This window comes from Leuresthes tenuis, unplaced genomic scaffold (genome assembly GCF_036924035.1).
Source record: "Leuresthes tenuis unplaced genomic scaffold, fLeuTen1.0.hap1 SCAF_17, whole genome shotgun sequence".
Lineage (NCBI taxonomy): Eukaryota > Metazoa > Chordata > Actinopteri > Atheriniformes > Atherinopsidae > Leuresthes > Leuresthes tenuis.
In genome coordinates, this window is record NW_027325371.1 from 528,966 (window position 1) to 555,187 (window position 26,222).

The window sequence follows — 26,222 nt, forward strand, 5'->3', positions numbered from 1 at the left end:
CTCACCCTCTACCGTACTACAGAAACTGGGTTCCTCTCACCCTCTACCGTACTACAGAAACCGGGCTCCTCTAACCCTCTACCCTACTACAGAAACCGGGTTCCTCTCACCCTCTACCGTACTACAGAAACCGGGTTCCTCCAGCCCTCTACCCTACTACAGAAACCAGGTTCCTCTAACCCTCTACCCTACTACAGAAACCGGGCTCCTCTAACCCTCTACCCTACTACAGAAACAGAGTTCCGCTAACCCTCTACCCTACTACAGAAACCGGGTTCCTCTAACCCTCTACCCTTCTACAGAAACCGGGTTCCTCCAACCCTCTACCCTACTACAGAAACCGGGTTCCTCTAACCCTCTACCCTACTACAGAAACCGGGTTCCTCTAACCCTCTACCCTTCTACAGAAACCGGGTTCCTCCAACCCTCTACCCTACTACAGAAACCGGGTTCCTCTAACCCTCTACCCTACTACAGAAACCGGGTTCCTCTAACCCTCTACCCTACTACAGAAACCGGGCTCCTCTCACCCTCTACCCTACTACAGAAACAGGGTTCCTCTCACCCTCTACCCTACAACAGAAACAAGGTTCCTCTCACCCTCTACCCTACTACAGAAACTGGGTTCCTCTCACCCTCTACCGTACTACAGAAACCGGGCTCCTCTAACCCTCTACCCTACTACAGAAACAGGGTTCCTCTAACCCTCTACCCTACTACAGAAACCGGGTTCCTCTAACCCTCTACCCTACTACAGAAACCGGGTTCCTCCAACCCTCTACCCTACTACAGAAACCGGGTTCCTCTAACCCTCTACCCTACTACAGAAACCGGGTTCCTCTAACCCTCTACCCTTCTACAGAAACCGGGTTCCTCCAACCCTCTACCCTACTACAGAAACCGGGTTCCTCTAACCCTCTACCCTACTACAGAAACCGGGTTCCTCTAACCCTCTACCCTACTACAGAAACCGGGCTCCTCTCACCCTCTACCCTACTACAGAAACAGGGTTCCTCTCACCCTCTACCCTACAACAGAAACAAGGTTCCTCTCACCCTCTACCCTACTACAGAAACTGGGTTCCTCTCACCCTCTACCGTACTACAGAAACCGGGCTCCTCTAACCCTCTACCCTACTACAGAAACAGGGTTCCTCTAACCCTCTACCCTACTACAGAAACCGGGTTCCTCTAACCCTCTACCCTTCTACAGAAACCGGGTTCCTCCAACCCTCTACCCTACTACAGAAACCGGGTTCCTCTAACCCTCTACCCTACTACAGAAACCGGGTTCCTCTAACCCTCTACCCTTCTACAGAAACCGGGTTCCTCCAACCCTCTACCCTACTACAGAAACCGGGTTCCTCTAACCCTCTACCCTACTACAGAAACAGGGTTCCTCCAACCCTCTACCCTACTACAGAAACCGGGTTCCTCTCACCCTCTACCCTACTACAGAAACCGGGCTCCTCTAACCCTCTACTCTACTACAGAAACCGGGTTCCTCTAACCCTCTACCCTACTACAGAAACCAGGTTCCTCTAACCCTCTACCCTACTACAGAAACCGGGTTCCTCTCACCCTCTACTCTACTACAGAAACCGGGCTCCTCCAACCCTCTACCCTACTACAGAAACCGGGCTCCTCTAACCCTCTACCCTACTACTCTACTACAGAAACTGGGTTCCTCCAACCCTCTACCCTACTACCGAAACCGGGTTCCTCTCACCCTCTACCCTACTACAGAAACCGGGCTCCTCCAACCCTCTACCCTACTACAGAAACCGGGTTCCTCTAACCCTCTACCCTACTACTCCCTAGACTCTCTCCTACCTGAGGTGTGTCCATCAGTCGGCTGGATGACAATCTCTGCTGCCTGTCGGGGGCGGAGCCTGTTTGAGGTGCTGTGGGTGCGTAGAGTGTTTGGGGGAAATAGGAAGAGGATAAGGAGGTGTGATTTGGTGGATGGAGTTTAGGGCCCAAAGATGGAGATCCAGGAGGAGAGAAGGTAGCCTGGGGGTTTGGAAATGGGGGCTGAGGGAGGGGGTAAAAACCCTGGTTGAGGGACTGGGCCACGCTCATTGCCACAGACAGCACATTGGCCAGAGAGAAGAGAGGTTGGTCAGGGGAAGGCCACTGAGGAGGGGCAGAGGAAGAGGAGATGGGGCTGAAGAGTGAAGGGTTACTGTGGACCTGGGGGAAGTGGGGGAAGGAGCTTTGGGCGGGAAAGGAGGCAGCGTCGGTGGAGTAGGGGTGAGTGGGGAGATGATACTGAGGAGCAGTGGGGTGCTGAGACAGGGGAGGGTTGGTAGACTCTGCGTGGGGGTAATGGAGGGGATGGTGGGGGGTCTGGTGTGAAGAAGCTGCAGAGACAGACAGATGGACTTAGTTATAAACTATTTAAAAAGTGAAACGAATGTAACGAAGTGTCCTGAAGTGGAGATTCGGTTTCTCATATCTTAACCTCACAAACACTTAAAAACTGCTGGTTCGCTAATGTGTTGATGTACCCGATAAGCTCTGGAAAGACTGTGACCTCGGAGGTCCGACAGGGGGTGTGGCCTCAGGATCAATGCTGAAGTCAGCGGCTTTCAAAGGGGAGGGGTCACCATCGTCAGTGTCTGACAGGGGGAGACCTCAATCAATGAATCAGCTTTTAAAGATGGAGTGGCAAATGACACACTAACACCTTTATTTTCTCCTTGCTTACCAGGAAATAAAGACGAGGACAGGGTCTTGGACAGGCCCTTTGTTGACAGATTTGACTGTAAACATTTGAGAGAACAGTCACAAAGCAGAGAATGATCATTGGTCCACTGGCAGACACCCAGTAACACGAGTTAAATAACCAGTGGATAGTTTCAGTTAGCTGTGGAAACACGTTTCTGTACACTTTACAGACTGAGTGACACATGAGGCTCACCTGGGAGGCAGCAACGCGGGACAACCGGCTTTTGTTTGCTGGATGCTGCTGATGCATCATCGACTCCGCCTTCTTGATGATGTCATACATACGAAGGATGAATCCTTCACGCTCGGACCGCAGGATGAAGTCTCTGTGGATCTGAGTGCAGACAGTTGTGTCCATTTAAGAGTCATTCAGAATCTTTAACCTGTCTTCTCGAGCTCACTGGCTGCTCACCATCACGGAGGCGATGTCCTCTGGATTGTCTCCGTCCAGGTCGAACTTAAACGTCACCATCTTATTGTTGTGAGTCTGCAGCTGACACTCCACCACCCGGTCCACCTTATCGGACACCTGAACACACAAACACACACAGTGCTGATACAGCCGGATTTGTCCATCCATCTGAGCTGTCATTGGGTGAGAGGTACATCCTGGACGGGTTCCAGTCCATCACAGCAACAGGCATTTGTTTGAGGGTTAAAGGTGATGTTTCCAGCTGTGACTCACCTCTGTGATCCTCAGACGAGCTCTGGCTCTCCTCCTGAACTGCTTTGCTGCCTCCCTTTTAGTTGTCTCCTGGTTGCCTTTATCTGATTGGCCGTCGTTGCCGTCACTCAAACCTGAGGTCAGGTCAGACGAGTAGCTACAAATGGAAAAGATGACAACACATTTAAATGTGAAACAGAGACATTTTCCTGCCTTTTCTTCACCAGAAGATCATAAAAAAGGTGTTGTGAGGTGTGTGGGTGACACCTGTCCACAGGTGAGGAGAAGCCGGATTCAGGTGGCGGTTGCTCAGCACTCTGGGACACAGCAATGCTCTGAAGGACAGAAATATCACATCAGGAGTTACCGAACTCCTCTGGAGGCTGACAAAACCAGAAATGGCAGAACTTTTTGAGGAGACGCGGTGTTAATCTGTAGGGAACTACGAACACAGGTATGATGTCACCTCGCCGGGGCGTAGGGACGCAGAACTGCGAAAGAACCGGAGGAAATGGTGACTGGACTTAGGTTGGGTGTGAGTCCAAAGGAAGGAACTCGGATGCCCTCTGGTGGATGTACAATAATGAGTATGTGGGCAGTGAGGCTTCAACAACTTTTGAAACATACGTTTAAGTACAAGAGCATAAATGAGCCTTTATATGACCCCACAGGTGACAACACCTGAGCTGGATCAGATATATCGGATAGTGTAGTGGTGTGATTCCCACTTTCCATGTGGGAGATCTGGGTTCAAACCCCCTGCATCAAAGGTACTACCTCCAGTAGGGGTCCTTAGGCAATGCCCCCTTTACCCTACCTGTAAGTCGCTTTGGATAAAACTGCTAAATGCATAAAAACATATGAACAAATAGATAAAAATCAGAAGCAACTTTTCAGTTTTTCCAGGTCCTGCGGCTGCAGAACAGCCCAAATCTTCCTTTCAGTTGAAGCCTCACCTTGGGGAAGCGCAGCACTGGGAAGGGTGGAGCTTTGGGGGGTCTGTAGACGGCGGGGGGAGGAGCTTCTGGTCGAGGGGTTTCCTCAGGCACCAGGGCAGGGGCGGGGTTTGGGACAGGCTGGACCTCAGCCTCACAGTCAGCTGCCATGGCAACAAATTAAATTGGACAAATGATAATCAGCGTCTTGAATGAAAAGAATCAAACATAAAACAGCTTGAAAGTGAAAAGAATAAAATGTGCTCACATGCAGCAGAGGAGGGAGACGCTCGTTTGGTCTTCTCCTCGTCTTCCTCGTCTCTGTCTGTCCTGCTGATCCCAGAATCCACCGGGCTGCTGCTCGGAGGCGGTGATGTCACTGCTGTCGTAGGTGTTGTGGGCGGAGTTTGTTTCCAGCCGAGGGCGTCGTACTGTTTCAAACAGGGAGGTTTTAACATTACAGCCAATAAAAGGAGGGATCTGCTGTTTTCACCACGAATACCGAGATCTGAGGTTTAGTATCAACCCGATACAGAAAAACAGCGCGGAATTACGATAAGTTTCATTGTCTGTCACACCTTTCCTCACTTTCCTCTCTTTTATTCCCTGTTTAATTTCCCAGATGATTTTATGTACATGTGACATTATTGTGGTTATTAACTTGTGTTTCCCTGTTCCAGCAGGTGTCCTTTGAATGGTGTTATGGTGTTTTTCCCCCCTCTTTTCCCTCTTTTCTGTCTTCTCAAACCCCAGCTGGTCCAGGCGGATGGCCACCCTTCCTGGTTCTGGTTCTGCCAGAGGTTTCTTCCTGGTTCTGGTTCTGCCAGAGGTTTCTTCCTGAGTCTGGTTCTGCCAGAGGTTTCTTCCTGGTTCTGGTTCTGCCAGAGGTTTCTTCCTGGTTCTGGTTCTGCCAGAGGTTTCTTCCTGAGTCTGGTTCAGCCAGAGGTTTCTTCCTGGTTCAGCCAGAGGTTTCTTCCTGGTTCTGGTTCTGCCAGAGGTTTCTTCCTGGTTCTGCCAGAGGTTTCTTCCTGGTTCTGGTTCTGCCAGAGGTTTCTTCCTAGTTCTGGTTCTGCCAGAGGTTTCTTCCTGGTTCTGCCAGAGGTTTCTTCCTGAGTCTGGTTCTGCCAGAGGTTTCTTCCTGGTTCTGCCAGAGGTTTCTTCCTGGTTCTGGTTCTGCCAGAGGTTTCTTCCTGGTTCTGGTTCTGCCAGAGGTTTCTTCCTGAGTCTGGTTCTGCCTGAGGTTTCTTCCTGGTTCTGGTTCTGCTAGAGGTTTCTTCCTGGTTCTGGTTCTGTCAGAGGTTTCTTCCTGGTTCTGGTTCTGCCAGAGGTTTCTTCCTGAGTCTGGTTCTGCCTGAGGTTTCTTCCTGGTTCTGGTTCTGCCAGAGGTTTCTTCCTGGTTCTGGTTCTGCCTGAGGTTTCTTCCTGGTTCTGCCAGAGGTTTCTTCCTGGTTCTGGTTCTGCCAGAGGTTTCTTCCTAGTTCTGGTTCTGCCAGAGGTTTCTTCCTGGTTCTGCCAGAGGTTTCTTCCTGGTTCTGGTTCTGCCAGAGGTTTCTTCCTGAGTCTGGTTCTGCCTGAGGTTTCTTCCTGGTTCTGGTTCTGCCAGAGGTTTCTTCCTGGTTCTGGTTCTGCCAGAGGTTTCTTCCTGTTAAAGGGAGTCGTTCCTTTCCACAGTCCCTCAGGCTCAGGACGGGAGATTGGACTGAAGACAAGTTTCGGTGCAATCTGTTGGTTTCCTTAGCTAGGATATTAACTTTTGAATTGGCTCCATATGAATTAATTGGATTATGATTACAATGAACTGAATTCCAATTGGCTTGAATTGGACTTTATTACTGAAGTGCCTTGAGATGAATTGTTGTAATTTGGCGCTTTATAAATAAAACTGAAAATTGAAAAGGGATCATTTTGTGTTCCTGGTTCAGTGCAATTCGGGATTCAAAATCCAATGTAAAAAAAAGTGAAATAATAAAGGAGCTGAAATTAAGAAAAAAGCAACAGCTTCACTAGTTTGGTTGGGAAACTTTCAAAATAAATAGCAATCAGCTCTTTATATAGTTTAGTGCAAATGGGAATTAAACATTACAAAGCAACAGCTTCTCTGGTCGTCCCGACTCAGCAGGTTTTTCACTGCTGCAGGGGTCAGAAGGTCGAAGGATGAACGCTGGACAGGAGGAAAGATATACAGATCGGCCCATATAGATCGGACCATATAGATCGGACCATATAGATCGGACCATTTCTTCAATATTGGTACCGATATGCGATCCAAATATCGGATCGGAGCATCCCTAAATAAAGCTCTTTTTCTTCTGAATAATCAAGAAATCAACCAATGAACTTGTTACTTTAGATGTAAAACATCTAGTCATCGGCATAGGCTCCAGACACACCTGAGAGGCCATGTTTCCAGGCACCTTTAGGGCAGCTGCACCTTTCTGATTCGCCAGCTCAGGCTTCTCTGGGGTGGGGGGGGGCTCCTCCCCGATGACAGCGTCCTTCTGGCTGTTGAGCGCTTCCTCCTGCAGGCGGCGCCGTTTGTCCCGCTGATACTTTACAGCCGTCACGCGGTGCCGGATGGCCTGGGCGATCACCTTATAGTCCGCCTCGCACACAAACCCCAGAATCACCTGAGAGACAAACAGAGACAGGCTCCAGCAGCTGCCAGGAGATTTGGTGACGTCATCAGTGTGGGGCATAGATACCATCTCCTGGGCAACCTCCTCGGGGACGTCTTTGTACAGCTCGAACAGGAACTCGATGGCGTTGTTGTCTTTGTATTTGCCGCGGAGTTTCTTGTTGTCGTCCATCCGGAGCCAGAGCTTCAGCGCAGCCTTTGAGCCATCGTCTTCCTCGGCCAGCTCCACGTGGACGCCTGTCTCCTCCTGGAAGAATCGGTGCTCCAGCAGCTCCTGAACTGTGAACCTACAGGTCGGACAAATCCACCGCGAACTCAGTCCACGCTTCCACAAAAACAACAAAAAGTCGACTCACAACTGACCCTGAAAATGCCTGAAAATGTTTGTTACAGACCGTAAACTAACTACTGAATTTTCCCACTGTTGCTGCAGACAGTGAACTAACTACTGAATTTTCCCAGTTGCTGCAGACAGTGAACTAACTACTGAATTTTCCCACTGTTGCTGCAGACAGTGAACTAACTACTGAATTTTCCCAGTTGCTGCAGACAGTGAACTAACTACTGAATTTTCCCACTGTTGTTACAGACAGTGAACTAACTACTGAATTTTCCCACTGTTGCTGCAGACAGTGAACTAACTACTGAATTTTCCCACTGTTGCTGCAGACAGTGAACTAACTACTGAATTTTCCCACTGTTGCTGCAGACAGTGAACTAACTACTGAATTTTCCCACTGTTGCTGCAGACAGTGAACTAACTTCTGAATTTTCCCACTGTTGTTGCAGACAGTGAACTAACTTCTGAATTTTCCCACTGTTGCTGCAGACAGTGAACTAACTACTGAATTTTCCCACTGTTGCTGCAGACAGTGAACTAACTACTGAATTTTCCCAGTTGCTGCAGACAGTGAACTAACTACTGAATTTTCCCACTGTTGTTACAGACAGTGAACTAACTACTGAATTTTCCCACTGTTGCTGCAGACAGTGAACTAACTACTGAATTTTCCCACTGTTGCTGCAGACAGTGAACTAACTACTGAATTTTCCCACTGTTGCTGCAGACAGTGAACTAACTACTGAATTTTCCCACTGTTGCTGCAGACAGTGAACTAACTACTGAATTTTCCCACTGTTGCTGCAGACAGTGAACTAACTACTGAATTTTCCCACTGTTGCTGCAGACAGTGAACTAACTACTGAATTTTCCCACTGTTGCTGCAGACAGTGAACTAACTACTGAATTTTCCCACTGTTGCTGCAGACAGTGAACTAACTGCTGAATTTTCCCACTGTTGTTGCAGACAGTGAACTAACTTCTGAATTTTCCCACTGTTGCTGCAGACAGTGAACTAACTACTGAATTTTCCCACTGTTGCTGCAGACAGTGAACTAACTACTGAATTTTCCCACTGTTGCTGCAGACAGTGAACTAACTACTGAATTTTCCCACTGTTGCTGCAGACAGTGAACTAACTACTGAATTTTCCCACTGTTGCTGCAGACAGTGAACTAACTACTGAATTTTCCCACTGTTGCTGCAGACAGTGAACTAACTACTGAATTTTCCCACTGTTGCTGCAGACAGTGAACTAACTACTGAATTTTCCCACTGTTGCTGCAGACAGTGAACTAACTGCTGAATTTTCCCACTGTTGCTGCAGACAGTGAACTAACTACTGAATTTTCCCACTGTTGCTGCAGACAGTGAACTAACTACTGAATTTTCCCACTGTTGCTGCAGACAGTGAACTAACTACTGAATTTTCCCACTGTTGCTGCAGACAGTGAACTAACTGCTGAATTTTCCCACTGTTGCTGCAGACAGTGAACTAACTACTGAATTTTCCCACTGTTGCTGCAGACAGTGAACTAACTACTGAATTTTCCCACTGTTGCTGCAGACAGTGAACTAACTACTGAATTTTCCCACTGTTGCTGCAGACAGTGAACTAACTGCTGAATTTTCCCACTGTTGCTGCAGACAGTGAACTAACTACTGAATTTCCCCACTGTTGCTGCAGACAGTGAACTAACTACTGAATTTTCCCACTGTTGCTGCAGACAGTGAACTAACTACTGAATTTTCCCACTGTTGCTGCAGACAGTGAACTAACTACTGAATTTTCCCACTGTTGCTGCAGACAGTGAACTAACTGCTGAATTTTCCCACTGTTGCTGCAGACAGTGAACTAACTACTGAATTTTCCCACTGTTGCTGCAGACAGTGAACTAACTACTGAATTTTCCCACTGTTGCTGCAGACAGTGAACTAACTACTGAATTTTCCCACTGTTGCTGCAGACAGTGAACTAACTACTGAATTTTCCCACTGTTGCTGCAGACAGTGAACTAACTACTGAATTTTCCCACTGTTGCTGCAGACAGTGAACTAACTACTGAATTTTCCCACTGTTGCTGCAGACAGTGAACTAACTGCTGAATTTTCCCACTGTTGCTGCAGACAGTGAACTAACTACTGAATTTTCCCACTGTTGCTGCAGACAGTGAACTAACTACTGAATTTTCCCACTGTTGCTGCAGACAGTGAACTAACTACTGAATTTTCCCACTGTTGCTGCAGACAGTGAACTAACTACTGAATTTCCCCACTGTTGCTGCAGACAGTGAACTAACTACTGAATTTTCCCACTGTTGCTGCAGACAGTGAACTAACTACTGAATTTTCCCACTGTTGCTGCAGACAGTGAACTAACTACTGAATTTTCCCACTGTTGCTGCAGACAGTGAACTAACTGCTGAATTTTCCCACTGTTGCTGCAGACAGTGAACTAACTACTGAATTTTCCCACTGTTGCTGCAGACAGTGAACTAACTACTGAATTTTCCCACTGTTGCTGCAGACAGTGAACTAACTACTGAATTTTCCCACTGTTGCTGCAGACAGTGAACTAACTGCTGAATTTTCCCACTGTTGCTGCAGACAGTGAACTAACTACTGAATTTCCCCACTGTTGCTGCAGACAGTGAACTAACTACTGAATTTTCCCACTGTTGCTGCAGACAGTGAACTAACTACTGAATTTTCCCACTGTTGCTGCAGACAGTGAACTAACTACTGAATTTTCCCACTGTTGCTGCAGACAGTGAACTAACTACTGAATTTTCCCACTGTTGTTGCAGACAGTGAACTAACTACTGAATTTTCCCACTGTTGCTGCAGACAGTGAACTAACTACTGAATTTTCCCACTGTTGCTGCAGACAGTGAACTAACTACTGAATTTTCCCACTGTTGCTGCAGACAGTGAACTAACTACTGAATTTTCCCACTGTTGCTGCAGACAGTGAACTAACTACTGAATTTTCCCACTGTTGCTGCAGACAGTGAACTAACTACTGAATTTTCCCACTGTTGCTGCAGACAGTGAACTAACTACTGAATTTTCCCACTGTTGCTGCAGACAGTGAACTAACCGCCGGCACTTACCTTTCGCTGCTCTTGGTCCGAATGCAGCCTTCAATGACCTCTTTCAGCTCTGGGATTTTCACTTTGAAAAAACTGTCCGGTTTGATTCCCTGAGAGACAAACAGGAAGTAAAACATGTGGAAGAGTGCAGGAAGTGGACGGACTTGAGGTGGGTGTGGCCTTACATTGGTGACTTTGCGGTAAATCTGGGCAGCGTTCTGACATTCATGGTACGGATACTCGGACGTTGCCATCTCCAACATGCACATACCGAAGGCATAAACGTCCACAGCCTCGTCGTACTTTTCCTCATACATCTCTGGGGCCATGAACTCAGGAGTTCCTAAAAAGCACCAAAGTTAACCCAAGAACATCTGATTCTGTTAAAAGGTTATTGGATTATACGTTTTACTTTAGCATTTAATCACGATCCCGCTAACGGCGGCTGTCTGTTCCCAACCTTCGGTTGGATCAGTCGGCTTCGGCCACTTCCAGTTAGACTGGTTAAGGCCGGGGGGCTTCTACAGTAACATGATTTGGTTGGACTTGCACCATCCAACTGTTGGCTGGAATGAGAGGTTATTTCCTACCGATGACACTCTTTGCGAACGAGGCCTTCTTGAGTGTAGCGAGGCCCAGGTCTCCGATCTTGACGGAGGCGTTGGGTCCGGTGATGAAGATGTTGTCACATTTGAGGTCTCGGTGCAAGATGGGAGGAGAGCGCGAGTGCAGGAAGTAAAGTCCCTTCAGGACCTGAAGACTCCAGCGCTGCAGCAGCTTCAGCTTCATCTGACGGAACCTGCGCAGGTACCTGCACGAGTTCAAAGGTTCAGGCGCTAAACCTAAGATTAGAGAACTGGAAGAAGTGGGTTGGGGGGGGTACAAAAATCTCCAACGGTGGTCCTGAAACACTTGTTTCTGGCACTAAATGAACATGTGCTGATTAGCCATTTCAATGCTGTAGAGCAGGAGTTAGGAGTCTTGAACAAGAGTTTAATTTACAGTTATTCGAGGAATTCTTTGGAACTGAAATATCCAAAAGGCATTGAGATACAAAGAAATATTCAACGAAAAGTAATTTAGGATATTATAGAATAAACAGGAAATGAAAATGTTGTGGATGATTTGTGATCCAAAATGGTCTCTAAGGAAAATAAAACAGACAGCGAGTGGCCAAAAGACCTTGGTATAGATGTTTTAGAGGGTTAGGGAACCATTAAAATGCTGAGAGGCAGAAGTTAGGAATCTAGAAGTGCTTGGAAACAGATGTTGGGGACAGAAATGAAAGCAGAAAGTCATATAACAGCTAAAAATGCAGAAGAATCTCCTGAAATAAAACCCAAAGAAAGATTTCGGATGGAAAGTGTGACTTTGTCTCTTGGGAACCAACATTTGAGCTTTACACTGAGGTACCATAACAGAGATCTGGGAAGTAATTCAACATGGTGTTCATGAACTAAACGTTTGCGTGGTGCAGGAAACCGAATTAAAACGAGAATGATGGAAGGCTTGGAAACTAAAAGGCGTGAGGGGCTTATGGGAACCGGATTTCCACAAAGCATTAGGGAACTAAGTTATGCAGAGATATGCAGGTGGGGGGGGTTAGCGTAGCGTAGCATTAATTAATTAATGCAGGTGAGTAGAAGTCAGGAAAATAAAGTGATTGTGTGACATTCAGAAACTTTCATTAGAATGAGGTGTTTGGGGAGTAAAAACTCTGCAGGGCACTTGGGGACTGAAACGAGTTTAAATACCATAACTTTGTTGAGGTTTGGTATGAAAAACAAACAACGCTCTTTTGGGAACTTAGTGTAAGCTGGAAGTAGGATTTTGACAGTAAAAATGATCTTTTTCAGGGATTAAAATACAATCTAGAGGTTGTTTGGAATCTAAACCTGAAATAAATTAGAGTAATGACTAAAGTAAAGCAGGAGGGAGGCTTAGACTGAGGAGGTTTTCCAGGATCTGGTCAGAACTCACGTCTTGAGGGTTCCAGACGTCATGAGCTCCGTCACCAGGATGGTGCATTTGTGACCCTTCAGCGCTGACTTCCAGGAGTCGAAGAATCGAACGATGTTGGGATGCTGCAGAGCTTTCAGCATCTCCACCTCCTCACTGAAGCGCTGGCGCTCAGACTTGGTCAGGCGTTGGGTCTGTTGAACACATTCACTTTGTCACAGAAAACCTCCCCATGAAGGATCCTGAGCTCTCAGGACATTTTACTGTTTCACTTTCAGCTCATCCTGGATCTGACGGCAGCAAGAAAAGTTGTACAAGGGCAACAAAAGGCTGGAAAAGTAAGTGTTACTAAAGAGAAACAGCTGGAGCTTAAAGCTCCGTCAGATGCAGGTTAAAGCTCCGTCAGACGCAGGTTAAAGCTCCATCAGATGCAGCTTAAAGCTCCATCAGATGCAGGTTAAAGCTCCGTCAGATGCAGGTTAAAGCTCCATCAGATGCAGCTTAAAGCTCCGTCAGATGCAGGTTAAAGCTCCGTCAGATGCAGCTTAAAGCTCCATCAGATGCAGGTTAAAGCTCCGTCAGATGCAGGTTAAAGCTCCGTCAGATGCAGGTTAAAGCTCCATCAGATGCAGGTTAAAGCTCCGTCAGATGCAGGTTAAAGCTCCATCAGATGCAGCTTAAAGCTCCATCAGATGCAGGTTAAAGCTCCGTCAGATGCAGGTTAAAGCTCCATCAGATGCAGCTTAAAGCTCCGTCAGATGCAGGTTAAAGCTCCATCAGATGCAGGTTAAAGCTCCATCAGATGCAGGTTAAAGCTCCATCAGATGCAGGTTAAAGCTCCATCAGATGCAGGTTAAAGCTCCATCAGATGCAGCTTAAAGCTCCATCAGATGCAGCTTAAAGCTCCATCAGATGCAGCTTAAAGCTCCATCAGATGCAGCTTAAAGCTCCATCAGATGCAGGTTAAAGCTCCATCAGATGCTAATTAAAGCTCCATCAGATGCAGGTTAAAGCTCCATCAGATGCAGGTTAAAGCTCCATCAGATGCAGGTTAAAGCTCCATCAGATGCAGGTTAAAGCTCCATCAGATGCAGGTTAAAGCTCCGTCAGACGCAGGTTAAAGCTCCATCAGATGCAGGTTAAAGCTCCATCAGATGCAGGTTAAAGCTCCATCAGATGCAGGTTAAAGCTCCGTCAGACGCAGGTTAAAGCTCCATCAGATGCAGGTTAAAGCTCCATCAGAGGCAGGTTAAAGCTCCATCAGATGCAGGTTAAAGCTCCATCAGATGCAGGTTAAAGCTCCGTCAGACGCAGGTTAAAGCTCCATCAGATGCAGCTTAAAGCTCCATCAGATGCAGGTTAAAGCTCCGTCAGACGCAGGTTAAAGCTCCATCAGATGCAGGTTAAAGCTCCGTCAGACGCAGGTTAAAGCTCCATCAGATGCAGGTTAAAGCTCCATCAGAGGCAGGTTAAAGCTCCATCAGATGCAGGTTAAAGCTCCATCAGATGCAGGTTAAAGCTCCGTCAGACGCAGGTTAAAGCTCCATCAGATGCAGGTTAAAGCTCCATCAGATGCAGGTTAAAGCTCCGTCAGACGCAGGTTAAAGCTCCATCAGATGCAGCTTAAAGCTCCATCAGATGCAGGTTAAAGCTCCATCAGACGCAGCTTAAAGCTCCGTCAGATGCAGGTTAAAGCTCCATCAGATGCAGGTTAAAGCTCCATCAGATGCAGGTTAAAGCTCCGTCAGATGCAGGTTAAAGCTCCATCAGATGCAGGTTAAAGCTCCATCAGATGCAGGTTAAAGCTCCATCAGATGCAGGTTAAAGCTCCATCAGATGCAGGTTAAAGCTCCATCAGATGCAGGTTAAAGCTCCGTCAGATGCAGGTTAAAGCTCCGTCAGATGCAGGTTAAAGCTCCATCAGATGCAGGTTAAAGCTCCGTCAGATGCAGGTTAAAGCTCCGTCAGATGCAGGTTAAAGCTCCGTCAGACGCAGGTTAAAGCTCCGTCAGACGCAGCTTAAAGCTCCGTCAGATGCAGGTTAAAGCTCCATCAGATGCAGGTTAAAGCTCCATCAGATGCAGGTTAAAGCTCCGTCAGATGCAGGTTAAAGCTCCGTCAGATGCAGGTTAAAGCTCCGTCAGACGCAGGTTAAAGCTCCGTCAGACGCAGGTTAAAGCTCCATCAGATGCAGGTTAAAGCTCCGTCAGATGCAGGTTAAAGCTCCATCAGATGCAGGTTAAAGCTCCGTCAGATGCAGGTTAAAGCTCCGTCAGACGCAGGTTAAAGCTCCATCAGATGCAGCTTAAAGCTCCGTCAGATGCAGCTTAAAGCTCCATCAGATGCAGGTTAAAGCTCCGTCAGATGCAAGTTAAAGCTCCATCAGATGCAGGTTAAAGCTCCGTCAGACGCAGGTTAAAGCTCCATCAGATGCAGGTTAAAGCTCCGTCAGATGCAGGTTAAAGCTCCATCAGATGCAGGTTAAAGCTCCGTCAGATGCAGGTTAAAGCTCCGTCAGACGCAGGTTAAAGCTCCGTCAGACGCAGGTTAAAGCTCCATCAGATGCAGGTTAAAGCTCCGTCAGATGCAGGTTAAAGCTCCATCAGATGCAGGTTAAAGCTCCATCAGATGCAGGTTAAAGCTCCGTCAGACGCAGGTTAAAGCTCCGTCAGACGCAGGTTAAAGCTCCATCAGATGCAGGTTAAAGCTCCATCAGATGCAGGTTAAAGCTCCATCAGATGCAGGTTAAAGCTCCGTCAGATGCAGGTTAAAGCTCCATCAGATGCAGCTTAAAGCTCCATCAGATGCAGGTTAAAGCTCCGTCAGACGCAGGTTAAAGCTCCGTCAGATGCAGGTTAAAGCTCCATCAGATGCAGGTTAAAGCTCCATCAGATGCAGGTTAAAGCTCCGTCAGACGCAGGTTAAAGCTCCGTCAGATGCAGGTTAAAGCTCCGTCAGATGCAGGTTAAAGCTCCGTCAGATGCAGGTTAAAGCTCCATCAGATGCAGGTTAAAGCTCCGTCAGATGCAGGTTAAAGCTCCATCAGATGCAGGTTAAAGCTCCATCAGATGCAGGTTAAAGCTCCATCAGATGCAGGTTAAAGCTCCATCAGATGCAGGTTAAAGCTCCATCAGATGCAGGTTAAAGCTCCATCAGATGCAGGTTAAATCACCAGAGAAGAAGCCCCATGTGAACACGATCCAGAGATTTCATGTTTCAGTGCCGTCTGTAATGTGTGTTTTTTATCACCGGCTGCCAGCAGCTGTGTGAGTCAGATACTGCAAATGTTTCTCCAAACTGCTGAGTCACACATTATCACACACGTGCACGTGCACGTGCACTTATGAGGACCCCTGTTAACATCTGAGGCCTCTGCAGACTGTTTACGTCTGAATTACAGGGCAGAACTCAGCTGAACTGTTCAGTTACTGTTTTACCCTGTTTACATCAGCCTGAAATGACCAATAATCCAATTCAAAACAGAAACGATTGTTATCTGTTACAATATTATTGTGTAAATAATAAGAATAACAAAAATTAATTTTCAATTTAATCTAATTTCTTTGCAATGAAGATGTTGAAGAAAAAACAACAATAATAAATGCTAAAGGGTCCAGTTCTGATGCTAAAGGGTCCAGTTCTGAAGCTAAAGGGTCCAGTTCTGATGCTAAAGGATCCAGTTCTGATGCTAAAGGGTCCAGTTCTGATGCTAAAGGGTTCAGTTCTGATGCTAAAGGGTTCAGTTCTGATGCTTAAGGGTCCAGTTCTGAAGCTAAAGAGTCCAGTTCTGATGCTAAAGGGTTCAGTTCTGATGCTAAAGGGTCCAGTTCTGAAGCTAAAGGGTCCAGTTCTGAAGCTAAAGGGTCCAGTTCTGATGCTAAAGGGTTCAGTTCTGATGCTAAAGGGTTCAGTTCTGATGCTAAAGGGTTCAGTTCTGATGCTTAAGGGTCCAGTTCTGAAGCTAAAGAGTCCAGTTCTGATGCTAAAGGGTTCAGTTCTGAAGCTAAAGGGTTCAGTTCTGATGCTAAAGGGTCCAGTTCTGATGCTAAAGGGTTCAGTTCTGATGCTAAAGGGTTCAGTTCTGATGCTTAAGGGTCCAGTTCTGAAGCTAAAGAGTCCAGTTCTGATGCTAAAGGGTTCAGTTCTGATGCTAAAGGGTCCAGTTCTGAAGCTAAAGGGTCAAGTTCTGATGCTAAAGGGTCCAGTTCTGATGCTAAAGGGTTCAGTTCTGATGCTAAAGGGTCCAGTTCTGATGCTAAAGGGTCCAGTTCTGATGCTAAAGGGTTCAGTTCTGATGCTAAAGGGTTCAGTTCTGATGCTAAAGGGTTCAGTTCTGAAGCTAAAGAGTCCAGTTCTGATGCTAAAGGGTTCAGTTCTGAAGCTAAAGGGTTCAGTTCTGATGCTAAAGGGTCCAGTTCTGATGCTAAAGGGTTCAGTTCTGATGCTAAAGGGTTCAGTTCTGATGCTTAAGGGTCCAGTTCTGAAGCTAAAGAGTCCAGTTCTGATGCTAAAGGGTTCAGTTCTGATGCTAAAGGGTCCAGTTCTGAAGCTAAAGGGTCCAGTTCTGATGCTAAAGGGTCCAGTTCTGATGCTAAAGGGTTCAGTTCTGATGCTAAAGGGTCCAGTTCTGATGCTAAAGGGTCCAGTTCTGATGCTAAAGGGTTCAGTTCTGATGCTAAAGGGTCCAGATCTGAAGCTAAAGGGTCCAGTTCTGATGCTAAAGGGTCCAGTTCTGATGCTAAAGGGTCCAGTTCTGAAGCTAAAGGGTCCAGTTCTGATGCTCAAGGGTCCAGTTCTGATGCTAAAGGGTTCAGTTCTGAAGCTAAAGGGTCCAGTTCTGAAGCTAAAGGGTCCAGTTCTGATGCTAAAGGGTCCAGTTCTGAAGCTAAAGGGTCCAGTTCTGATGCTAAAGGGTCCAGTTCTGAAGCTAAAGGGTCCAGTTCTGATGCTAAAGGGTCCGGTTCTGATGCTAAAGGGTCCAGATCTGATGCTAAAGGGTCCAGTTCTGAAGCTAAAGGGTCCAGTTCTGATGCTAAAGGGTCCAGTTCTAATGCTAAAGGGTTCAGTTCTGATGCTAAAGGGTCCAGTTCTGATGCTAAAGGGTCCAGATCTGAAGCTAAAGGGTTCAGTTCTGAAGCTAAAGGGTCCAGTTCTGATGCTAAAGGGTTCAGTTCTGATGCTAAAGGGTTCAGTTCTGATGCTAAAGGGTTCAGTTCTGATGCTTAAGGGTCCAGTTCTGAAGCTAAAGAGTCCAGTTCTGATGCTAAAGGGTTCAGTTCTGAAGCTAAAGGGTTCAGTTCTGATGCTAAAGGGTCCAGTTCTGATGCTAAAGGGTTCAGTTCTGATGCTAAAGGGTTCAGTTCTGATGCTTAAGGGTCCAGTTCTGAAGCTAAAGAGTCCAGTTCTGATGCTAAAGGGTCCAGTTCTGATGCTAAAGGGTTCAGTTCTGATGCTAAAGGGTCCAGTTCTGATCTGATGTTGTTTACCTGCTGTTGACCTGTTGTTTACCTGCATTTTACCTGTTTTATAACATGTTGTTTACCTGCTGTTTACCTGCATTTTACCTGTTTTATAACATGTTGTGTACCTGTTCTTGTACCTGTTGTTTACCTGTTGTTTACCCGTTGTTTACCTGTTTTATAACATGTTGTTTACCCGTTGTTTACCTGTTTTATAACATGTTGTTTACCTGTTCTTGTACCCGTTGTTTACCTGCTGTTTACCTGCTGTTTACCTGCTGTTTACCTGTTGTTTACCTGTTTTATAACATGTTGTGTACCTGTTCTTGTACCTGCTGTTTACCTGCTGTTTACCTGCTGTTTACCTGCAGTTTACCTGCTGTTTACCTGTTTTATAACATGCTGTTTACCTGCTGTTTACCTGCAGTTTACCTGTTTTATAACATGTTGTGTACCTGTTCTTGTACCTGCTGTTTACCTGCTGTTTACCTGCTGTTTACCTGCAGTTTACCTGCTGTTTACCTGCTGTTTACCTGTTTTATAACATGTTGTTTACCTGCTGTTTACCTGCTGTTTACCTGCTGTTTACCTGCTGTTTACCCGTTTTATAACATGTTGTTTATCTGTTGTTTACCTGCTGTTTACCTGCTATTTACCTGCTGTTTACCCGTTTTATAACATGTTGTTTATCTGTTCTTGTACCTGTTGTTTACCTGCTGTTTACCTGCTGTTTACCTGTTTTATAACATGTTGTTTACCTGCTGTTTACCTGCTGTTTACCCGTTGTTTACCTGCATTTTACCTGTTTTATAACATGTTGTTTACCTGCTGTTTACCTGCTGTTTACCTGCAGTTTACCTGCTGTTTACCTGCTGTTTACCTGCTGTTTACCTGTTTTATAACATGTTGTGTACCTGTTCTTGTACCTGCAGCTCGCACCACGCCACCTCCAGCATCGTCTCCGTGTCGAGTCCTTTGTAAACCGTCTTGAAGGAACCTCGTCCAATCTCGATGTTGAATTTGAGGAATCGTCCGTCGGGCGATGACGCCACAGCCTTCATCTCCTCCTCGTCGCGCTCCTCCTGCTGCCCCTGTGGCTCCTCCCTGTTGGCGTCCGACAGCATGACGCCCGCCTCGTCTCCTGAGTCCCAGCTGATGTCATGACCTGTGGGAGTTTGTCCCGTGGCGTCTGACTGCGTGGGCGGAGCATCCTCTGATGCTGTGGAAGCGGGAGGTGGAGGAGAAGAACGAGGACGGATGGAGTCCTCCTCTTCCCCCGCTTCATCTTCCTCTTCTTCAGGTCTTTCTCTGGCCCGGCTGTCAGGGGTGGACAGCAGCATCCTGCTCATCTGTGTCGTTTCCGTGGGAACGCTGGTGGGAGTCCTTCACTGTGATGTCAGAGTGGGCGGAGCTCAGTTTAATTTGTTTCCCCAAGTTTTCATTTTGAGTTATTTTGGTTTCATTGAAATTTGTTTGAGGAACAAATAGTTTTTGCATCATTTCAAATATTTTTACACCCATTTTAAAATCTAAAAGTCTATTTTTCACGTGTAGATGTCATAGAAAATCCAGTTGTTAACATTTATGTTACACTGACCAACGTCTCTGCTCAGGGAGGACAGAAGCTACGCCGTCAGGCCTCAAATCAAACTTTTTAATGGTGCCTCTTTAGTCTTGATGATCTTAAAGCTTTCAGAGACTTTAAGGATCCTCCCATCATGATAAAATCCAGAAGATAACAGCTGCATGCTGAGCAGCCAGCAGGGTTCCTGGGTGGTCTTTAAAGGGGAACTCCGGTGTTTTTAAACCTTATTTCTGGCATGAAATACGTTCATCTGCTCACCAAGAACAGTGGTCCCAGTAGAGTGCCTGTGTGGAACTCCCTCAGTTAGCTCTCCTATAGCTGCAAGTCGCCACATAACAGCAGCTATGAGCTAACAGAGCTATGAGCTAACAGAGCTATGAGCTAACAGAGCTATGAGCTAACAGCAGCTATGAGCTAACAGAGCTATGAGCTAACAGAGCTATGAGCTAACAGCAACTATGAGCTAACAGAGCTATGAGCTAACAGAGCTATGAGCTAACAGCAGCTATGAGCTAACAGCAGCTATGAGCTAACAGAGCTATGAGCTAACAGCAACTATGAGCTAACAGAGCTATGAGCTAACAGAGCTATGAGCTAACAGCAGCTATGAGCTAACAGAGCTATGAGCTAACAGCAGCTATGAGCTAACAGAGCTATGAGCTAACAGAGCTATGAGCTAACAGCAGCTATGAGCTAACACAGCTATGAGCTAACAGAGCTATAGCACACGTTCATTCATTCATTCTTCTTAAAGTATTGGTGAAATAAAGACAGATAATGCCTTATTTAGAGGCTGCATCCTCTAAGCCCCGTTCACTCCGTTATATGGATCTCCAGTTATCTAAATATCTTCTGAAGGACGCCGACTTTCACCAAACTGTTCTCTGTGAGCAGAAGAACGTATTTCATGCCAGAAATAAGGTTTAAAAACACCGGAGTTCCCCTTTAATGCTGAACTTCAGTTGTTTGAGGACAGAATCAGAACCTCAGAGTCGGGCCGGTGGTGTCTGAGAGTTCTTCTTCTGACTCTAAATGTTTCTCACAACTGAGACCAGATCAGAGGCGACAGCCTGGAGTCCAGCTTCAACAGATGTGACAAACACTCAAACTCTAGTTTTACGTGTCTTTTTGTCTCAGAAATCCTGGAAAATCCTGGAAACTCCTGGAAACCAGCAGCAAACTGAATAAATCCAAAGAGTTAAACTTCAGAGAAGTTGGTTCCAGCTCGTTTTCATCATCACTGTTTCTCCTGCGTTACCGGATGTATTTAAAGACTTTCCTCCAGCTGACTGATCAGGTTATTGATCTGAGCTGATTTCATTTATAACCGTTTATGACCTCACGTTTATGTGCGCGTGTGTGTTATACTCACTGTGCGCGTGCAGGAGCGCAGAATCTGCATCCAGTGATCCGTGCAGGGTCCACCTCAGAGTGACACTGACGCTGCTTCCCTGCACGCGCTGTGGGGCTCGAGCTCTATCAGCACTGAACAGGCGGCACGAGCGGCTGCAAGCCCCGCCCACCGGACACCTGTCACCTGCCTGATAGGAGAGCCGTGCTTCAGTGTGACGTCACTTCTGATTGATTAGTTTTAATTGTTCAGTAACTGTTGTTTTATTTCTGGAGTTTGATGAACTTTTAGCAGAAAGGACTCCATGTTGGGATGTTTTCAGCTGACTTCTGCTTCCTCTCTTCATACTTTTGATGTTTCACGATGAATCATTTTTTATTCATGAATAAATAAATGTGAGATGAGGTGACGTCATCTGTTTAACGGTTTTATTTCCATGTAAACGGAACTCTGATGATTTTATCGTTCATGCTGTTATGTGACCACCAGAGGCCGCTGTCCTCGCGCTGATCACGTGGAACTGCAGCATCAGCAGCTGATGTTTCAGACCAGCTCTGTTATTATCTGTTTATTCATTCGTTCGTTCGTTTCATCAGTTGTTTGTTTGTTTTTTCATTTGTTTGTTTATTCGTTTGTTTGTTAATTTGTTTGTTTGTTTATTCATTCATTTGATTCATCAGTTGTTTGTTTGTTTTTAATTTGTTTGTTTGTTTATTCGTTTGTTTGTTTGTTTAATCATTTGTTTGTTTGTTTATTCATTCGTTTGATTCATCAGTTGTTTGTTTGTTTATTCATTCGTTTGATTCATCAGTTGTTTGTTTGTTTATTCATTCGTTTGTTTCATCAGTTGTTTGTTTGTTTGTTTCATCAGTTGTTTGTTTGTTTATTCATTCGTTTGTTTCATCAGTTGTTTGTTTGTTTGTTTCATCAGTTGTTTGTTTGTTTATTCATTCGTTTGTTTCATCAGTTGTTTGTTTATTTGTTTATTCGTTTGTTTGTTAATTTGTTTGTTTGTTTATTCGTTTGTTTGTTCGCTCCGCTGCTGTCTGACAGATTCTTCCTCCTCTGGTGTTCACACGTGAGTACAGATCATTCCTTCTTTTGTTTGTTTGTTTATTAATTTGTTCTTTGTTTGGCTTTAAAAACAAACAGAAACAGGAAGTGAGACTGCTGCAGCTCTTTGTTAATTTATTCGTAAATATTCTTTAATCCAATCAGCTGGGAGCTTTTCAGGCTCTGACTCTTCCTGTTTGTTTCTTTTTGTTTTGGCACGAAGTGACGAGACAAACATGAATAAAGTCTGAATATCAGAAGAATAAACATCAGAGTCAGCGGTTCTGTGAGGAATAAACAACAAAGTGCCATTTTCCTTCCTTTTCTTTTCTTCCTCAGCTGCTGCAGCAGCAAATCTGTTTTAATCCCTGCAGCAGGATTAACCTTCTTCTTCTTTTTATTAATCTGTTCTCCTGTCTTGATCCTCCTCTTCATCACCATCATCCCTCTGTTCTACTCTCCTCCTCCTCTTCATCACCATCCTCCCTCTGTTCTACTCTCCTCCTCCTCCTCTTCATCACCATCCTCCCTCTGTTCTACTCTCTTCCTCCTCTTCATCACCATCATCCCTCTGTTCTACTCTCCTCCTCCTCTTCATCACCATCCTCCCTCTGTTCTACTCTCCTCCTCCTCTTCATCACCATCATCCCTCTGTTCTACTCTCTTCCTCCTCTTCATCACCATCCTCCCTCTGTTCTACTCTCCTCCTCCTCCTCTTCATCACCATCCTCCCTCTGTTCTACTCTCTTCCTCCTCTTCATCACCATCCTCCCTCTGTTCTACTCTCCTCCTCCTCTTCATCACCATCCTCCCTCTGTTCTACTCTCCTCCTCCTCTTCATCACCATCATCCCTCTGTTCTACTCTCCTCCTCCTCCTCTTCATCACCATCATCCCTCTGTTCTACTCTCCTCCTCCTCCTCTTCATCACCATCCTCCCTCTGTTCTACTCTCCTCCTCCTCTTCATCACCATCCTCCCTCTGTTCTACTCTCCTCCTCCTCTTCATCACCATCCTCCCTCTGTTCTACTCTCCTCCTCCTCTTCATCACCATCCTCCCTCTGTTCTACTCTCCTCCTCCTCCTCTTCATCACCATCATCCCTCTGTTCTACTCTCCTCCTCCTCCTCTTCATCACCATCATCCCTCTGTTCTACTCTCCTCCTCCTCCTCTTCATCACCATCATCCCTCTGTTCTACTCTCCTCCTCCTCCTCTTCATCACCATCATCCCTCTGTTCTACTCTCCTCCTCCTCTTCATCACCATCCTCCCTCTGTTCTACTCTCCTCCTCCTCTTCATCACCATCCTCCCTCTGTTCTACTCTCCTCCTCCTCCTCTTCATCACCATCATCCCTCTCTTCTACTCTCCTCCTCCTCTTCATCACCATCATCCCTCTGTTCTACTCTCCTCCTCCTCCTCTTCATCACCATCATCCCTCTGTTCTACTCTCCTCCTCCTCCTCTTCATCACCATCATCCCTCTGTTCTACTCTCCTCCTCCTCTTCATCACCATCATCCCTCTGTTCTACTCTCCTCCTCCTCCTCTTCATCACCATCCTCCCTCTGTTCTACTCTCCTCCTCCTCTTCATCACCATCCTCCCTCTGTTCTACTCTCCTCCTCCTCTTCATCACCATCCTCCCTCTGTTCTACTCTCCTCCTCCTCCTCTTCATCACCATCATCCCTCTGTTCTACTCTCCTCCTCCTCTTCATCACCATCCTCCCTCTGTTCTACTCTCCTCCTCCTCTTCATCACCATCCTCCCTCTGTTCTACTCTCCTCCTCCTCCTCTTCATCACCATCATCCCTCTCTTCTACTCTCCTCCTCCTCTTCATCACCATCATCCCTCTGTTCTACTCTCCTCCTCCTCCTCTTCATCACCATCATCCCTCTGTTCTACTCTCCTCCTCCTCCTCTTCATCACCATCATCCCTCTGTTCTACTCTCCTCCTCCTCCTCTTCATCACCATCCTCCCTCTGTTCTACTCTCCTCCTCCTCCTCTTCATCACCATCATCCCTCTGTTCTACTCTCCTCCTCCTCCTCTTCATCACCATCATCCCTCTGTTCTACTCTCCTCCTCCTCTTCATCACCATCCTCCCTCTGTTCTACTCTCCTCCTCCTCTTCATCACCATCATCCCTCTGTTCTACTCTCCTCCTCCTCCTCTTCATCACCATCATCCCTCTGTTCTACTCTCCTCCTCCTCCTCTTCATCACCATCATCCCTCTGTTCTACTCTCCTCCTCCTCTTCATCACCATCCTCCCTCTGTTCTACTCTCCTCCTCCTCTTCATCACCATCATCCCTCTGTTCTACTCTCCTCCTCCTCCTCTTCATCACCATCCTCCCTCTGTTCTACTCTCCTCCTCCTCTTCATCACCATCATCCCTCTGTTCTACTCTCCTCCTCCTCCTCTTCATCACCATCATCCCTCTGTTCTACTCTCCTCCTCCTCTTCATCACCATCCTCCCTCTGTTCTACTCTCCTCCTCCTCTTCATCACCATCATCCCTCTGTTCTACTCTCCTCCTCCTCCTCTTCATCACCATCATCCCTCTGTTCTACTCTCCTCCTCCTCCTCTTCATCACCATCATCCCTCTGTTCTACTCTCCTCCTCCTCTTCATCACCATCATCCCTCTGTTCTACTCTCCTCCTCCTCCTCTTCATCACCATCATCCCTCTGTTCTACTCTCCTCCTCCTCTTCATCACCATCCTCCCTCTGTTCTACTCTCCTCCTCCTCTTCATCACCATCCTCCCTCTGTTCTACTCTCCTCCTCCTCCTCTTCATCACCATCATCCCTCTGTTCTACTCTCCTCCTCCTCTTCATCACCATCCTCCCTCTGTTCTACTCTCCTCCTCCTCCTCTTCATCACCATCATCCCTCTCTTCTACTCTCCTCCTCCTCTTCATCACCATCATCCCTCTGTTCTACTCTCCTCCTCCTCCTCTTCATCACCATCATCCCTCTGTTCTACTCTCCTCCTCCTCTTCATCACCATCATCCCTCTCTTCTACTCTCCTCCTCCTCTTCATCACCATCCTCCCTCTGTTCTACTCTCCTCCTCCTCCTCTTCATCACCATCCTCCCTCTGTTCTACTCTCCTCCTCCTCTTCATCACCATCATCCCTCTGTTCTACTCTCCTCCTCCTCTTCATCACCATCATCCCTCTCTTCTACTCTCCTCCTCCTCTTCATCACCATCATCCCTCTCTTCTACTCTCCTCCTCCTCTTCATCACCATCATCCCTCTCTTCTACTCTCCTCCTCCTCTTCATCACCATCATCCCTCTGTTCTACTCTCCTCCTCCTCCTCTTCATCACCATCATCCCTCTGTTCTACTCTCCTCCTCCTCCTCTTCATCACCATCATCCCTCTGTTCTACTCTCCTCCTCCTCCTCTTCATCACCATCATCCCTCTCTTCTACTCTCCTCCTCCTCTTCATCACCATCATCCCTCTGTTCTACTCTCCTCCTCCTCCTCTTCATCACCATCATCCCTCTCTTCTACTCTCCTCCTCCTCTTCATCACCATCATCCCTCTGTTCTACTCTCCTCCTCCTCCTCTTCATCACCATCATCCCTCTGTTCTACTCTCCTCCTCCTCTTCATCACCATCATCCCTCTCTTCTACTCTCCTCCTCCTCTTCATCACCATCCTCCCTCTGTTCTACTCTCCTCCTCCTCCTCTTCATCACCATCATCCCTCTGTTCTACTCTCCTCCTCCTCCTCTTCATCACCATCATCCCTCTCTTCTACTCTCCTCCTCCTCTTCATCACCATCATCCCTCTGTTCTACTCTCCTCCTCCTCCTCTTCATCACCATCATCCCTCTCTTCTACTCTCCTCCTCCTCTTCATCACCATCATCCCTCTGTTCTACTCTCCTCCTCCTCCTCTTCATCACCATCATCCCTCTGTTCTACTCTCCTCCTCCTCTTCATCACCATCATCCCTCTCTTCTACTCTCCTCCTCCTCTTCATCACCATCCTCCCTCTGTTCTACTCTCCTCCTCCTCCTCTTCATCACCATCCTCCCTCTGTTCTACTCTCCTCCTCCTCTTCATCACCATCATCCCTCTGTTCTACTCTCCTCCTCCTCTTCATCACCATCCTCCCTCTGTTCTACTCTCCTCCTCCTCCTCTTCATCACCATCATCCCTCTCTTCTACTCTCCTCCTCCTCTTCATCACCATCATCCCTCTCTTCTACTCTCCTCCTCCTCTTCATCACCATCATCCCTCTCTTCTACTCTCCTCCTCCTCTTCATCACCATCATCCCTCTGTTCTACTCTCCTCCTCCTCCTCTTCATCACCATCATCCCTCTCTTCTACTCTCCTCCTCCTCTTCATCACCATCATCCCTCTCTTCTACTCTCCTCCTCCTCTTCATCACCATCATCCCTCTGTTC

The 26,222-nt window shown here is 46.8% G+C and overlaps 1 protein-coding gene across 3 annotated transcripts in view; it reads right to left on the minus strand.

Moving 5' to 3' along the window:
* Window positions 1–20,830, minus strand: part of LOC140272872 (serine/threonine-protein kinase WNK4-like) — a 28,757-nt gene extending 7,927 nt beyond the window's left edge. Inside the window, exons 1-17 of one of the 3 annotated variants that reach the window (XM_072368374.1) lie at window positions 20,771–20,830; window positions 18,728–19,201; window positions 12,376–12,548; window positions 10,986–11,206; window positions 10,581–10,738; window positions 10,417–10,505; window positions 7,031–7,250; window positions 6,719–6,955; window positions 4,597–4,759; window positions 4,350–4,492; window positions 3,661–3,728; window positions 3,415–3,550; window positions 3,142–3,258; window positions 2,923–3,063; window positions 2,710–2,764; window positions 2,510–2,620; window positions 1,833–2,362 (exon numbers count right to left, since the gene is read on the minus strand). In XM_072368374.1, coding sequence (XP_072224475.1) covers window positions 1,833–2,362; window positions 2,510–2,620; window positions 2,710–2,764; window positions 2,923–3,063; window positions 3,142–3,258; window positions 3,415–3,550; window positions 3,661–3,728; window positions 4,350–4,492; window positions 4,597–4,759; window positions 6,719–6,955; window positions 7,031–7,250; window positions 10,417–10,505; window positions 10,581–10,738; window positions 10,986–11,206; window positions 12,376–12,548; window positions 18,728–19,162 — 2,997 coding nt within the window. In that variant the 5' untranslated portion in view covers window positions 19,163–19,201; window positions 20,771–20,830. Of the gene's footprint in view, window positions 1–1,832; window positions 2,363–2,509; window positions 2,621–2,709; window positions 2,765–2,922; window positions 3,064–3,141; window positions 3,259–3,414; window positions 3,551–3,660; window positions 3,729–4,349; window positions 4,493–4,596; window positions 4,760–6,718; window positions 6,956–7,030; window positions 7,251–10,416; window positions 10,506–10,580; window positions 10,739–10,985; window positions 11,207–12,375; window positions 12,549–18,727; window positions 19,225–20,770 lie in introns of those variants that run through there. The other 2 variants (XM_072368375.1, XM_072368373.1) reach the window with 2 other exon arrangements.
* Window positions 20,831–26,222: the final 5,392 nt, after the last annotated feature.